Source organism: Caretta caretta, chromosome 8 (assembly GCF_965140235.1).
Source record: "Caretta caretta isolate rCarCar2 chromosome 8, rCarCar1.hap1, whole genome shotgun sequence".
NCBI classification, from domain to species: Eukaryota; Metazoa; Chordata; order Testudines; family Cheloniidae; genus Caretta; species Caretta caretta.
Window position 1 is genome coordinate 20,130,739 of NC_134213.1, and position 17,267 is coordinate 20,148,005.

Genomic DNA, 17,267 nt, shown 5'->3' on the forward strand with positions numbered 1-17,267 from the left:
AATCATTTTTGTTGCCCTCCGCTGGATGTTTTCCAATTTTTCCACATCCTTCTTGTACTGTGGGGCCCAAAACTGGACACAGTACTCCAGATGAGGCCTCACCAATGTCGAATAGAGGGGAACGATCACGTCCCTTGATCTGCTGGCAATGCCCCTACTTATACATCCCAAAATGCCATTGGCCTTCTTGGCAACAACGGCACACCATTAACTCATATCCAGCTTCTTGTCCACTGTAACCCCTAGGTCCTTTTCTGCAGAACTGCTGCCTAGCCATTCGGTCCCTAGTCTGTAGCGGTGCAGGGATTCTTCCATCCTAAGTGCAGGACTCTGCACTTGTCCTTGTTGAACCTCATCAGATTTCTTTTGGCCCAATCCTCCAATTTGTCTAGGTCCCTCTGTATCCCATCCGTACCCTCCAGCATATCTACCTCTCCTCCCAGTTTAGTGTCATCTGCAAGCTTGCTGAGGTTGCAATCCACACCATCCTCCAGATCATTAATGAAGATATTGAACAAAACCGGCCCCAGGACTGACCCTTGGGGCACTCCGCTTGATACCGGCTACCAACTAGACATGGAGCCATTGATCACTACCTGTTGAGCCCGACAATCTAGCCAGCTTTCTATCCATCTTATAGTCCTTTCATCCAGCCCATACTTCTTTAACTTGCTGGCAAGAATAGTGTGGGAGACCATGTCAAAAGCTTTGCTAAAGTCAAGGAACAACATGTCCACTGCTTTCCCCTCATCCACAGAGCCAGTTATCTCATCATAGAAGGCAATTAGATTGGTCAGGCATGACTTGCCCTTGGTGAATCCATGCTGACTGTTCCTGATCACTTTCCTCTCCTCTAAGTGCTTCAGAACTGATTCCTTGAGGACCTGCTCCATGACCTACTGTAATAGGTTATGCCTTTTCTATCTCCTTTGATTTTGCTATTAATACTCAGTCTACTGCAGGACAAAAGCCTCTTCAACACTAATCCTGTCCATCCTGTTGAAGACTCTGTCCAGTGAGTGTGAGTAGGACATAATGCTATTAACTGAGTTCACTTCCTTCCTGTACTTGAACCTGCAAAGGATTATTATCCCAAATAGTGTCATACAGATTTCTCATCAGTGAGAGTCCTGAGTAAAGTAACATCCAATTTCTTTAGCAGAAAGATAATTTTACCTTAACCTGTCTGCACATTCCCTATCAGAAGGCCCAAGGGGCAGGGGGAATAAAAGGCCTTTTTGAAGGACACTTGCCCACAGCAGCAGGTGAAGTGAATACTAAGGAACTCTGACTTTATTACATAGTTATGAAATACAGCTGAAAGGAATACAATTCAGCATCACTGACAGTGCAAGGTGCTTAAAAATTACTGAAGCCAAAGGAGAGATAGAGGATTTTTCCCTTGTCATTTTGACTTTCCATTTTGCAAGAACAAAAATCGAGTATATAAGCAGTCTAATCCAGTTTGACTATAATACTTCGGGTGTTTTAAAAACTCTAATCATATAAAGTGTGACTATGGAAATTTCAGTGTAGGTCCCTTAAACTTAGCATTTGGGATACTATTACAAACTAGAAAAAGCTTTCAAGGGTAGACGTGCAAAACAAAACAAATGAGAATAAGAAAGGTCTGGAAAATTTTCATTTTTAAAGGTACATTTGATTTTCCTCCACCTTTTCTGGTCTCCAAGCAAGATACTGCAAACACCTTTTGCCATCAAATGAGGTACTTGTCTCTAAGTTCCCTCTGGAAAACAGTAACCAACAGCTTTCCCCAGTACTGCTGAAACAGCCACTTTCTTGTTTCTCCGGGAGAGAGCAGGAGTCCTATTAGCCAAAAACTAGACACTTCACAGGAAATTGGGCTTATGCTAAACCTGAGCCTACTGCCTGCTGATTGAGCCTGTGATCGCTGGGGTCAGCAAACAGCTGGTAGACTTGGCTGAAGACCCACACAGAGGAAGCTTTTTGTTTGAGGATTTGACCCTCCCCCCAATAGTAGCCAGCAAGGTGCCTGGGGACATGGAGCAGAGAGGGCCCAGAAATGAGGATGAGGGCTTTGTGTAGAAACCAACACAAAGAAAAGTAATAGTCAAATAGAAGAAGCAGCAGGAAGTGGAGTATATTGAGCAGCTGACTTAGCCAGGAGGCAATTAGTGCAGGTTTATTGATAAAAGTAATTGCAGAGTTACTCTGACAGCATCAGAGAGGCTGATAATATGCCCCAGGTAAATAACTGTGTGCGTAAATACAACAGCGGCGGTTACCATAATGAAAGAAAGTAGGCCTAGTCCTTTCAAAGGAGGTGTTCCCCAGAACAAAGCACCCTTCTACAGAGACACTGGGTGTACGCTTGGAACTTTGGCCTTTATGAAGGGCAGCGAGCAGTGTGATGCTGAGACCGGGAGAGCCCATTGACCACGGCTGAGCAAGCTGCTCTAACCAGCCCCTGAAAGTAAAGGAGTGGCAGCTTTTTAAAATGTTGTTTAAAACAAGAGAGGATAGATCCTACAATAGCAATCAAGTCTCTTCCCATTCCGGTGACTAAAATAAGTGGCTGAACTTGGAATTTATATTGCAGCTTGAACATAGACCATGGCAATAGCAATGTGCAGAATGATTAAACTTTTAGCTGTCATTATCTTTTACTGTCCCCTGTGTCTCCCTTGAGCCCTTTTTTGTTCTGTTCCATATAGAATTTTGGTTCTTCCTTTATTAAATAAAAACTTTTTATCGCCACTGACTCAGTTATCCAATTATACCTTCCACCCAAGAATACAAATCTTTTGATTCCTGGGATTTTGATCAAAGTAAACACAGGACTAAGGAATTAACATGAGAGATGCAATAGAAATACCAGTCAAATTACAATGTGACTCAGTTTGGAAGAGAGCACTATATCCTTTATAATGCTTTTCACAGGTTCTCTGTGGTGACTATGATACCACTGATTCCTCTTCTACAGTGGCTCAATTCCACAACCCTGAGCTTTTCAAAAAGGGAAGTCATCCAGAGATTTTATTGGAACATTATAAAGCATTTCATGAGCCTGCAGAAACCAGCAACTTTAAAGACAGTGTCATTCCATTTCAAAGAGCTGCTCCTGGATGAATTTAAGGAAATGTTTTTGCTAGAAACCAAGCCACAAAGTTTGGCTATAGATCCAAAGTTCAGGGGTGGCCAGATTCAGGGTCTTGGTACAGTCAATCTCTAGTTTTTGTAATGTGTATATGTATGGTTTCATGTACCATTCTCTTGTAACATTCCTAATTATTATTGAGCCCAATACAGCAGTACATACATAGATAACACTCTCACTGTTGTCCATGGAAGGGTAGCCAAAGTACACTACTGACAAATTTACCTTGAAAGATTCTACCAATCTGAGAAATGTTCTCCATACTTAAAATGGGGGTATTACCAGTCAAACCAGTAATATCTTTCAAACCTGTGGAAATTGTACCCTATCCTCAGTTCCCTCCTTTCCGAGTTTGGGGCAGAAATTAGAGGGACCAGGGTGAGTGGGATGGAGGTTGTTTATGCTTTTGTGCTGTCCTTTCCTGAACTTGAGGCAGTTCGCAGCATACCCAGCCCTGGTGTAAATTAGAGTAGCCACAGGGCTGCTCTGAGGTACACTGTGCTTCCCAGGGCTCAGCAGAGAATAGCCATAGCACTCTGGCCACACGCCCTCCTTGCTTCCCCCTTTCTATTCCCCACCTCCGGCCTTTACTCCCTGACTTGCCCCCTACACTAGGATCAGGGATGGCATTGAACCCGTATGCCAGCTCCATGCGCAGGCTGCAGCAGTCCTAGGTGATATTTCTGTTCTTTTATTTTGCCAGAGCAGTGAAAAGGGGGCCTTATGTAACTGAGAATCAGATGATCCAGTACCTGCACCCACTCTAAAGACAGCAGGATTCAAGCTCCTCTTGTTTTGAAGGGTTTTTTTCAACTGAAAAACAAGCAAACAAATAAATAAAACTGTGTGAGGTTCCCCCATAGCAGCAATAAATGCAAATGACCTCTGAAGCCTCCAGACATGTCCATTTCCACCAATGCAGAGTAGACATTTCTGCTACAACCACACCCAGCAGTTCCATGCACACAAACATTCCCACTGCTCCCTCTTCACACCATGACAGCAGGACACAGACAAAAGAAACCCTTCTGGGCAGTTGAGACTCTCAGACACATCTAACTTTATTTTTCCTGTCAGAAAAGTTCAAGAATTACACCAAAAAATACTTCAGTCTCTGATACCTACTGACAAAACACACACCACAAAATTATAAATTGTTCAATTGTTTGTTGGAGTTTTGATTTTTCTGTGGTGGGTTTGTACATTTCAAGTGAGAAATGAATTTACAGGTGAAATATGGAGGGGCGGGGGGGTCAGACTATGGGGTTTGGCACTACAGTTTTAGCTATACTATACAATTGCTTATCATGACTCCTGTCAGCTCAGTCCTGCCCCCATTTACACCAGGTTAGTCCCATTCAAACCCCTAGGAGCTGTGTGTGCATAATGAAGGACAAAACTCTGCCCAGCGGGTTTGGCTCCCAGTTTCTAGCCCACAATACCCACAAATCTGATCAGCAGGCTTGGTGAAATGCAAAGCTTAAACTCTAAACACAAACGTGTGTCTTGTCCTACTCCTGGTGCTTACTCTTTTGAACTGAATGCGATCCCAAGTATTCTGTCACACTGCTATGCTTTGGGTGGCAGCTCTGAAAAAGAGAATTCCTTTTGCTCAAGTCTTACAAAACAGACATGCTTGCTCAGATCAATTTACATGCTAGATACTGGGCTGTGTTTGAACACTGTACAGGACTGGACTTGACTTGGGGTTTGCTTTTACGTTCACGGGTTTATAAGTCAACTAACACTTTGAACTTTGATAGTACTTTCTATCATTAACTCTCCAAATATTTTACATACCAACAGACAAACCCTCACAATCCCCACATAAGTAGTGTCCAAGAAATAAGGACAAGGGGAAAATGAGGCACAGAGGGGGCTTGATGCTTTAAGGTGCTAACCCTCTGCTGGGAGGTGCTAAGCATCCTAGATTTACAATGAAGTTATTTGTTTCTTCGCCCTCCAAACAAGTGCTCAGCATGTCAAAGGATCAGGCCCCAGGTGACTTGCCCAAGATCACACAGGGTAATCTGTGGCAGAACTGGGAATACAGCCTGACCCATGGTCCTGTGCTGAAGAGATTTAAACACAACAGCTTCCTTCTCCTGCTCTATGTCCAAAACACTTAATCCTGACAAACCCACTGAAGATCTCCAACATCATGACCGTGTATTCCAAATCCCTAGACCTTTCTGTTTTTAATTCAGGCCTCAGACTGCACACACATGTGTGTGTACTTCTCTAGCCACAAACTAATGCCGATATCATATTTTGTACAGCTCAATTTGCCAGTAGAAGGACCCTGCTTTGGCAAGTTTAACTTCCCAGTGACGTGATTTGTAAAAGACTTCCCCCTACCCCTGCATGTCTTCCATTACATACTGCTCTAGGGTCACAACTTTCTACCAAAGGTTCAGCTTCTGGGAGATTCTCTTTGCTTGATTCCATCCTCTCTGGTTGTTTTCTGAATTTGCTTTTTTTGTTTTTTCATTTATTTTTCTAACAAATATTTAAGCAATGATTTTAAAAATATTTTTACATTGTAAGTTACAGTCAACATCAAACATGCCTTTGTACAAGAGCTTGGCCCGGTTACAAATCAACGAGAACAATGCACAAAAAGAAATATCAATTAAGATGACTCCTGCACTTGAGTTTCATTTCTTCTTGTCGTGCTGTTAGCACAGCGCCCTCTCTGAGGCAGAGCGACACTTCATAGACACGGTATTGTTTCCCCACTCCCAACCCCTCCCGTCACCACTGAGTAGCTTTAATGGCCTTCTGTCTTGGCAGCCTTGGCTTCATGGTTTACCGATCCTGAAGAAAGCCAGGGCGATACAGACCGTGAGCTGGTTTGCTTAGCCATGCTGTAGTGGCTTATGACAGTATAGAATCTGCCCCGGGAGTTGGAATCCTGTGCTGAGTAATAGGCATCCAGGGAGGCTGGGATACATCTCTTATGCTGGAGAGAGGGAAAAAGCAGGACAAGTAAGTAACAGTCACATTACTTAACATTTATTTTAAACTCCCAGTTTGTTCTCACGTGGATGACCGACTCATCTCACCGGTTCATAGCAATTGGGCTGCGTGCGCCAATGGAAACATATGTGCTCCTCCATTGACAAATAGCTTGGGGAATGTCCAGAAACACTGGATAGCACGGGGCACTGAGACAGGGTCAACGGATGTCAGAACCTGCTGGAATTGGCAGCCCTGATTAAGACTGGTTTCATTCTGTGAAACAGAACCAAAATTACAGAATGGGGATCCTGCTGCTCTGGCACGGCACTGGAACGCACTAAGATCAGGCATCTGGCAGCGGTACTGGAAGAGGATGTTGGTTAGCTCACAAAGTGTTGGATTGACAGCCCTGCAGACCTACGTTCTCTATTAATCCGTAGAACAGATACAGGCCAGGCAGAAGCAATGTAAGTTTCTTATGTGCTACCCTGCTATTGTGCCTTATCTCTGACCTGCAGGAAGACCAGTCCTAGAGATGGGTGGCCAGTTCAGTCCCCTTTCTGTGCTTCTCCTCTGTGCTGAGGCTGCCAACTAATCTCTACTGCTGTAATGTGGATGCTTGTCCACGAACAACTGTACTGAGAAAACCAATTTGCTTCGTATAGGCCACAGAAGAGCCAACAAATGGTAACAACCTTTGGTCCAACCTGCTCAGATTGATAGTGGTGACCAGGAGATGAAGGGCCCCATTTATAATTAGCATGCCCCTGAGCCATCCAGTCCCCCCAGCCAATTCTAGCATGATTAAAGAGGGGCAAGACCAGAGCAGAACACTAAATCCAGTGTGCATGAACTGTGAGGAAATTCACATTCAGATCTGATTGTGAATTCAAAAGTCATGACTCATCTCCTCTCTGATTTTATGTACCCTAAGAGAATAATTTACAACAAATAATATATCAACTAACTGAGCCCCTTTTCCTGTTCATAGAATATCCCTTGTCCAAGGAATTAGGACCTCTATGAATTTATTTGCTGTAAATAATTAGACAGTGACTTGTTTTGCAAACTTTTTTAACTCTGTGGACTGAGCAAACAGTTCTCAATGACTATCTGATATTCAAACTCTGTTGGTTAGCTGTGACTGGTCAAACAAGTCACATGGTTTTCTTTCTGTTGCCCAACTGGATGAGGTGCAAAAGCATGCCTCTCAAATACTTGCACATGCAAATTTCAAAATCAGTATCAGTGGACGCTTGTGCATGCACCATTGAAATTTGCCTTGCGGGAACATTTATGCCAGAAAAGCTTAATCACTTGAATGTCTGTGGGAAGCAAACCCAAAATTCAGCTGCATTGCATTCATTCCAGAATATGAGGGATTATTTAGGGACATTTGTTTGTGGCATTCACAGAGATCTAATCCTGACCATTACAATATAAAACAGCGTCTGATGGAAGCAGATGGAAGTTCACATTTTCCAAAACACTGACTACTTTTCAACACATTCTTGTAAATGCTCTCTTAGACTCTGACCATGAAGTCAATTGAATTGTCAAAGACAATAGAATCTATCTGACTGGAATCTCTTACCTTATAAACAAATCCATCTGGGCAACTGTGATCATAAGTAAAGGCTTTGTATACCACAAGAAAGACTATGCAGGCAAGGAACGCAAGAGCCAGACTTATGAGAATAGTGACCTACAAAAGAAGGATAATATTACTCTACATATGTTAAAATGGCATATGAACAATCTCACAATTAAATGACATATATTAACAACCGTTCTAATGGACTGCAATCTTCACTCCCCTGTGCTGTACTTAACTAAGTGTAGTAATTGAATGAGTGCTACATCCAATATCCCGGAATTTTGTCATGCTTTCCCCCCGACCCAAGACCTTTGATGTTGCATTTTCTACGTTTAATCCCTTACACATTTCTAGATATTTGCTAGGAGATTTAGTGCTCTAAAAGGCTTTGTGTTCTCACACTCTGATCTTGGCGTTCAATAGAAAGTATCTGCATACAGGCCCGCTGGTGTCAATCAGAGGTCACAAACTGGGGGAATATGGGTTGTGAGTTCAATCCTTGAGGGGGCCATTTAGGGATCTGGGGCAAAAATTGGGGATTGGCCCTGCTTTGAGCAGGGGGTTGGACTAGATGACCTCCTGAGGTCCCTTTCAACCCTGATATTCTGTGATCAGTCTAACCAGCTGTCTCTGTGTGTATATAATGTCCACTGCAGTTTCCACGGTATGCATCCGATGAAGTGAGCTGTAGCTCACGAAAGCTCATGCTCAAATAAATTGGTTAGTCTCTAAGGTGCCACAAGTATTCCTTTTCTTTTTGCAAAGACAGACTAACACGGCTGTTACTCTGAAGCCTGACAGCTGTAGCCAAGGTTGCCTCCTGGCCCTGGTAAGATCCTATTTTTTCCATTTACCAAGGGCAGGTGAGTGGGTAACAAGAATAAAGTCTCTGTGACACACTTTACTTCTATGCCTTCTAAGTTACATTCAGCCTGATGTTACATGGTTAAATTTGGGCTAGATTTCCATGTGAGAGGGAAAGAGGTGTCTTCCCCTACCATACATAGCTGCAGAACGGTGACCCAGCCCTTTGCTTTAAGAGCCAGACAAAGGACCAGCTTACATGTCAGGTACACTGATGATCACAGGGAGTGTGCTCAGGCAGATTGAGGGTCTGGTGGTGATGATCAGGCCAGTGCTTCTCTTCCCCTTTTGTGGCTGCTGGCTCCTGGCTAGGTCACTGAGGATAGCACACACAATGCTCCTCTTTGGACCCAACTCAGTGTTCTGTTCCCCCATGCCTGAGTGTGCTACCCCACCTGAGCCATCCTGCTTGACTGGTGCAGTTCCATTTTCTCCAAACTACTCAGGTTCTCTTGAAATGGAGTTACCAGCTTCATTCATTCAGAGGACCTGATCCTGCTGTCTTAAATCAGGTAAATCTCTGAGACCTGGATTGGGCCCTGAAATGCCCAATCCCTGATCTTCTGACGAATCTGATGTGAGTTTCAAGTTTGTAATGAAACCCCTAATGAAACGTCTCGTGGTTTCAGGTTTCACTGTGAACATCCAGCTCAGCAATAGCACTAATCCCCCAAAGGTTTGCTTATCGTAGCGGGTTATCAGCGGGTGGGCAGCAGAAAGCAAAACAAGGCTGCAGCACTGCAATCTGCCTTGGTGGTGCTGATATTATGACTACCCAGTTCTGTCAAGGCTGTTGCCTCATAGTGACTGGATTGGCATTACAAAAGAATCAGCCCTGGGGCTCATATGTAGCCCCCTGCACTACTATGGAGCAGAGAGTTCACATTCTTGCTCTGTGGGATGACAGGGGTGAGGAGTGCAATGAAGTTAACGGTTAAAACCCCTGGGAGGCAGAGCATTTATGGCCTCTCCCCGCTCCTGCATGGCTGGCTGGAAAGGGCAGGAGCAGCTTCTGGATTAGAGCCTAATGCTTTTCCAAGGTTGCAGGGTGGCTGCCTGCACTGGTGAGGGATTGTAAGGCTCCTGCTGGAGGAACAGATTTTGTGACACAAGTGTGGGACCCTATGGTAACGAAATTGCTGAAACAAAGGGTTACGGCAGTAATTCACTTTGTTCTGCCCTCCTGCTTACTACTATGGCAAAGGGAGACCCAGAGACATATTCAGATCTATCTATTTCAATGATGAAGTTTTATACCTTATTATAATTTGGATTTTAGGGCCCCCATTAATTATGCACAGCCATAGTATCTATTCCTAGAAGCTGCTCCCTTAACCTAGTCACAGCAGCCCTAGTGATGTTAAGGAAAGAGAAAATACAGAACTATTTGCCATGGCAAAGTAGACAGAATAGTCAGGAAAGGTAGCTAGACTATGCAATAAAGCACAGACTTGTGCAATTCAGAATCTATTGTAGCACCATCTGGTTCAATTAAAAACAATAGCTGACTATTGGATCACACTTATTTTGCTTTAATTCTCTTGTAGCTCTAAGGGTCAATATGATAGGAATCCATACCTGGGCTCAGACAGGCTGTTGGAATTGCTTGCAAATCAGGAACAGATCTTATGGCCTAGTAAATACTCCAGAAAGATGTGCCACATGGTGAGGTATATTCTCAAGCACACAGCATCTGGACCATTACTAATACTAAATGCTGCTACAGTAAACCTGGCAATGCCACCTACAATGACAAGACATACAAAGCTACATTGTCAGTAGATGTTGTAAGAATGTTAAATGGAAAGAGTACAGCTAATGTCACATGTCTCCCGCTGAATCTAACTCCAGAAGGTCCATTCCAAATCAAAGGGGAGAGAGGGGAGGGAAAGAATACTCTCATCTGCAGTGATTAATTAGCCCTTTGTTAGAGAGTTTTAGAATGAAATGTAGAGAGATAATGAGGCCGGGTGAGATGGAGGCTAGAGTGACTGTTTGGTGACTCAAACACAAGGATTGCAGTGAATTCTGCAACCTTCTCTGGTATCATAATCTAGTTAAGCCATAGCCCCCTCCAGAATGAACCTTTCAAACTAACCTTCCCCTTGAGGTCCGATGTGCTGAAAAGAGGGTCAGGTAAGCACAAGGTGTCGGCAGGGGCGAGATTCAGATACTTATTGCCAGCCCTAATCAAATATCACTCGTAGGAAATTCAGTACTGCACTGGGGATGGTTGGTAGAAACGCAGCACATTCACATGAAAAATACTACCCATAGCTATGAAGATGTTGGCTCTTTTTTACTCTATGATGAATTGGAGAATTTCAATGGGTTCTTATTTGATATTTATATTCTGGTAGCCCAGAGGTTCTCAGTCTGGAGGAAACAGCGACCCTGCCCTTTTCATATTGCTAAACAGGAGGGGGTCTGGGCTACATCCCAGGTAGAAGAAAGTGGGTGGAAAAGGAAGACATAGCACAGAAAAGGTTGACATCATAATAGCCAATCAGGATCAGGGCCCCATTGTGTTAGGTGCTGTGCAAACACAGAGGCAGGCATGGTCTCTGCCCGGAGTTTACGGTCTAATCTGTTTAACTGGCTTTTTCAATTGCCTGTCAGATTCTGCAGGTCCAATGTAAAAGTACTACTTTGAAATAAAAACACATCCAAATAAATACTCAGGAGATGTGTATCCTGAGAAAAACACTCATCCACTAAAGCTCTCCATTTCACCACGTTCCACTAACCTCACCACTCCAGCAAGAGGCTTGGGAAAACATCACTCTTACAGCATGTCCTGAAAAATCACCAAATCCCAGCTCTGGCAAGCCACGGCAGAAAAACAGCTCCTCAGAAAAGACACTACCACCAGCCCCATCTCATTTCATACAGAAAATTATTAGATCGTACACTTCTGACGATCACAATTGCCAGTGTATTGAGGGTGGGTAGTTTGATAATGATGGTGACTGAGCTCCCTTGGACGTTGGTGAGATAGCACTAAGGCAAGACTTATACGTTGCTATGCTAATATGAGTGTTCGGAGGGCAGCCCTTGATGCTGGTTAGAAGTCCTGAGAATGAAGTGTTGAACTATATGGTGCTGTTGCTCTGCCCTATTTACAGTGTATAGCACAGGACTCTTGCCAGGCCTGTTACTCTAGGTTGATTGGAGGGGACTGATGGGGAATCAGGTTACGTGTAAGAGCAAAGAAGGACACAAAGTTACACTGAAAATGTGCATCAATACACCGAATAAACCATACTTGTCAAAATACAACCTGCTGTTTCTACATAGCAAGAGGTTACTCATCCTCTGACCTATTTTTCAAGTCCCACAACCTTCCCCCATCAGGGATATAATATCATTCACTGGACTTTCACTACATCAAAGCTCATTCAGTCTCTGCCTCCCACGTCTACAGCACAATACCCTTCTTTTACACGGCAGACCAACCAGGCTCTCTCGAGCCCAGTCCTAGTATTTGGGCTAATTTGCCACTTGAGAAGAGAATGGGAATGGGGGGATAATCCCAAAACTGTGCGATCATCATCTCCCAAGTCTAGAGACTAACACTGGAAACTGGCCATGAGGATGGCAGAGGCAAAGTCCCTCTCTAATCTTTTCCCACTGAGCCAGCTATGGTGGTGAAGTTACTTGTTTTTCTTAAGGGTGAAAGACCAATCTCAGTATCTGAGCTCTTTGGGGCCATAGGAATGTCCCTTACGCTGCAAAATCCCATGTTAATGTACATGCTATATGAGCAATCATTAATAATCTGACATTACCAGTCCCTCTCCTCTGTGCCAACTGAGCCGCTCATGACAATAGACTCTCCTTAGACATGTTCTACTGTAGTAGCAAAATGCTAACACCCAATTCATAACCTCCTAGAACCAGGCAGTTGTACTAGCCTTTCTCTCCCTCCCTTGTGTAAATGAGCCCACTTTCCTCTCTGCTGCAGTTTCATGCACTTGCAAAATTACAGCATGACACAATATTACACATGATGACACATAATGTAAAATTGATCTGGGATGAATGTCACATAAGGTGTTAAAACCTAGAGGAAAAAGAGAAGAAAAATCCCCCCACAGATATTTTGCCAAGCCTGAGCTAAGATCCAGCTCCCTAGTTATTCCAGAAAATACAGTTTCATTAACATTCAAATACCAAAGAATCACATTGCTGCAATAACTAATAAACCTCCACATTTTAAAAAAAAATGAATACCATGAACCTCAGCAGTCGCAAAGCAATATAAACATGCACTTAGGGGAAATAAAATGTACTGAGCTGAAAAACCTACAAGCACCGCAGGCATGAATCTGTCATGTATGGCAGCAGGATTGGGCTAATGGGAGAAGGTTTTGACCAGCGGTGTAACAAGCTACACTATTATGGTCACCGCTTTTACAAAATTATGATAAATCTTGTGCAAAGTACGCCCTGTGAGGTCTCATTGGGAAAGTCATAATCCAGTGACCATTACTGTCCTGTTGAAATGTATCATCAGTGCAGATGAAGTTATGAGATTTTGCTACATGTTTGTTATTTAAACGCTGTGAGGCTGGGAAACAACCACAGACTAGCCCCTCAGAAAGGACAAAAAAAACTGTAAACACAAAGGCCTTACATGCCAAACCTCATGTAGTACAAAGATGCAAACAAAAATTTGCTATTCATAATGAAGGATGGTCAGCAAGTCACGTACACCATGGGGGCTGCCTAATCCCATGACACAGCATGGATTTTTCCAGCACCTGGAGAAAAGTATAAATGAGGGACAGTGACATCACCATGGGGCCTCTCTCTCCTCCCACTCCTCGACACCTGGAAGCAAGATCATTTAGAAGACAAAGAAAAGTCTCGAATTGCAGGGGGTGGGGCGGGAGTGATGATCCTAACTAGAAGGCTTTCTAATTAGTACGAACTGTGAACTGAAAACTGTCTGCAGTGTCCAGTAGGGTGAGAAAAACTGTTTGATTCAAATCTTGTTTAGCCTGATAAAGTTTAGGATTTAGAATGTGTGTTTACTTTTTATTTCTTATGTAACCAACTCTAACCTTTATGCATCCCACTTACAATCATTTAAATCTATATCTTTCGCTAGTTAATAAACTCATTTTGATATTTAATCTCAACCAGTGAGTTTGTCTAAAGTGCTTGCGGGGTCTGCTCAGATTACAGAGGCTGGCACATGTCCGCTACCCTTTGACGGAGTGGCGAACTAATTAATGAGCTTGCATTGATCAAGAAGGTCTTGAGCAGTGTAAGATGTACATTTTTGGGATGCAAGGCTGGGGGAATTTCCGGGGGTCTCCCTGTATTCAGTTCATGAGTGGCTTGGGAGAGTATTCGTGTAACTTTGGGTATGCCTTCACATGCTAATGGCTGTGTGAGAACAAAGCCTGAAGAGGCTCCTTGTCACTAGTAGAGCAATGTGAGAGGTACCCGGAGTCAGAGAATTAAGAGGGGACAGTAATTCCACGGACCAGGTTGTACCCCAGGGCATGTCACACACCCCACATGTGTATCGCCAAAAATCTGTTGGAAAAGGGGTCCTTGGCAGGAGATCACTCTACTGGAATAGAAGTAGGAGAAAACACATGCACACGTGTGCACGCACACAGACACACACAAACACACAGAATTCCCCTGAAAACTAAGGGCCTGATACAAAGCTACTGAAATCAATGAAAGGATTCCCAGCAACTTCAATAAGCTTTGGATCAATGTCTACATTCACTTTCTCCCTCCTCCCTTCCCAAATACAAAATAAATGCTTCATTTCCCCAAGATCCTGTGTAAAAGCTAAAGTATCCCAACCCTCCAAAGACAAACAAGCCATTTTAGATTTTCATTGGGTTTACTGTACTGATGATATCTAATTGTGGTGGTGTTTCTGGTAACCTGGCTCTCATACCATGAGTCTGAGCATCCTTTGTACTGTGTCTGGTCTCCACGGCTGGCTGCCTATGATTTTTCATCAAAAATTCCCTTTGTCCCTCTTTAGTCACAGAGAAAAACCTTATTTAAAAGCAAAACCCAGAATACTACTGGATTTAAACAGCAGGGCATTCTGTTAATAACCAGTTACATTTCAAGATTTCTTACATGTTTATTCCTTGCCTTTTCCTCAGTGGATGCTTCCATCTTTTGGCCTGATTTTCAGAGGCGCTAAGCTCCTGCAGCCACAGCTGAGGTCAATGGGAGTTGAGTGTGCTCAGCATCTCTGAAAATCAGGCTACTTATCCTTTGCTTTTGAAAGGGGGAGGGAGTTTGAGAGTCATACTGGCATCTTATATAGGCCCTGATTCTGCAATTGTCTCTTGAGGATTGGCCCCTGGGCTGGTGCAGAACCCCACTGAAGGCAATGGGGCTCCAGCTGAGCACAGCTGTTCACCTGCATGGAGTTCATTGCATGATCAGGGTCTTAGAGACTTAGGAAATTTGCGCTCACTGGAAATACCAAGTATGGGCCAAATCCTGCTTGCCTTACTCCAGTGAGTAACTTCATGAAAGTTGGTAAGATTACTAGCATGTAGAGCTGGGTAGCTATTCACAATGAAGAATTTAGTTTTCTCACCATATGGATTTCCCTCAAATGCATGAGCTGTTTGAATTGATCCAACAAATATTTGTTGAATGTTGTTTTTACTCTACGGATTGGACACAGACTGTTCACTACTACCATTTCACATCCAAGCTGTATTGGAGTTACAGATTTTTCACATAAGTCATGTAACACTGATGGTGTTCCCAAATGGATGACTGTAACTCTCATTGAGACAAAGTGAGGGAGGTAATATCTGTTACTGGACCAACTTCTGTTGGTGAGAGAGACAAGCTTTCGAGCTTACACATAGCGCCTCTTATGACCTGAAGAGCTCTATGTAAGCTCGAAAGCTTGTCTCTCTCACCAACAGAAGTTGGTCCAGTAACAGATATTACCTCTTCCACCTTGTCTCTCTAATATCCTGGAACCAACACAGCTACAACACGACTGCATGCAACTCTTATAGTCAGGTATCTAGTGTCAGTGCTCCTGCTTCCACATTTAAGTTTTGCTTTCATTTACTACACATTAATCTGAGTTTCAAATGCACTTTCTGCGAGTATTTTTTTCAATCAGCATGAGTAGAGATACAAAATAACTAATGGTACAGAGAAATTAAGCATTCATATTTAACCTTTGTCATAATAAAATATAAGGGGTTGTCCAGTGAAATGAAAAGGATACATTTTTTAAAGAACTAAAGGAAATTCTTTTTACCCAACATGTAAATACTTATAGAACTCACACCACAAGGTATCACTGGTGTACACTTAATAAGATTTCAAAAGGATTAGACATTGATATGGATAATATCTACAATGGCATAAACTAGGATCAAGAAAATATAATTGGTAAAATAACATGTTTTAGGGCATAAACCAGTAATTAACCATATTTAGGTTGTTATATAATAGTCCATTATGGCGCTTCTTCCACCTTCCTCGGAAGCATCTGGCACTGGACACCAAAAGAGGATTCTGGTTTAAATGGACACTGGTTTGGTCTGTGTGGCAAATCCCATGCTCCTTTAGTAAAACATGATCACATGGCTTAAATGTGGTTGAAGCAAATTCACTGTTAAATTTGAACAAAAATGTGCAGAAAAACCTATTCACTCATCTCCACTCGTGTGAGGAAGGTATGGCCTTTAGTAACACCTGTTCTGCCATTTGATAGACCTACCAAGAAAGCTTTTTTCTAAACCTTGCAAACAGATATCCTACTCCCTACACCTTTCCAAATGTTCAGAATCTTGTGTTTACGAAAGCCCAGAAATTAGTCGGATTAGGAAGGAGCAATGGCCATTAACAGAAGTTGCCACCTATAGAATTAATCATCCATTGAAGCATCACAGATAAATGAGTTAACACCAGCATAGTGCATAGAGCTTCATGTTGCTATGCAGCAGACCAGAATTCAGTTCCTGAGGAAAGATCAACATTCCTCCATGGAAGAGTCGCTGGGAGGTGGATAAGTGGGAAGGAAAATTCTGCAAGTTTTTCCTGGTACTGGCAGCCGTGGTGGGAATAATTTGGGAACAGTGGGGCTTGGAGGCCACACACCTCTTGCAATCCCTTACAGAATAGTTCCTAGTATTACTAGTCTGTACCCTGCTCTGAATCTCTCTCTTCACGTCCAGTTTGCCAGGGAATGAGGCCACCACAGAAGCAGAGTGTTCAACTCTTCAAGACACTGAGTATATGACATTACTCAGCACTGGGCAATTAATGTGACATTTCACATGAAATCCCAGCAGTGAAAAGCTAATTTTTTTTAGAGTCTCCCTTTGTGCAAGAACAAAGAATCTATATAGGGGAACTTTCAGTACTTAGATCTCCAGGATTTCTGTCAAGATCATTTTAGCAGAAGGAGCATAATGCCAATAAAAAACAAGTCTCTTCCCATATGAGAGTTTTGGACAAATTAATGCCATTCCACCTGGAAACCTATGAAGTCAATTGACAACCTTGTTTGCTGCACAAACACACACAAAAAAATTTTAATCAATTGTTACCAATCCCCAGAGCTTCTACTAGTCAGTAGGAAGTTTTTGGCTATGAAGGCATCTCTCTATAAACTCAGGATGATTTCATTAGAACGATTTACAGTCAACACTGAAAAATTTAAGAGAGTAATTTTTTCCCTTC

At 43.0% G+C, this 17,267-nt stretch overlaps 1 protein-coding gene across 1 annotated transcript in view; it reads right to left on the bottom strand.

The window, feature by feature from the left end:
* Positions 1-4,175: 4,175 nt before the first annotated feature.
* Positions 4,176-17,267, bottom strand: part of NSG2 (neuronal vesicle trafficking associated 2) — a 46,690-nt gene continuing 33,598 nt past the window's right edge. The window contains exons 4-5 of the mRNA XM_048861223.2: positions 7,695-7,805; positions 4,176-6,101 (exon numbers count right to left, since the gene is read on the bottom strand). Of these exons, the coding sequence (XP_048717180.1) occupies positions 5,910-6,101; positions 7,695-7,805 (303 nt within the window). The 3' untranslated portion in view covers positions 4,176-5,909. The remainder of the gene's footprint in view (positions 6,102-7,694; positions 7,806-17,267) is intronic.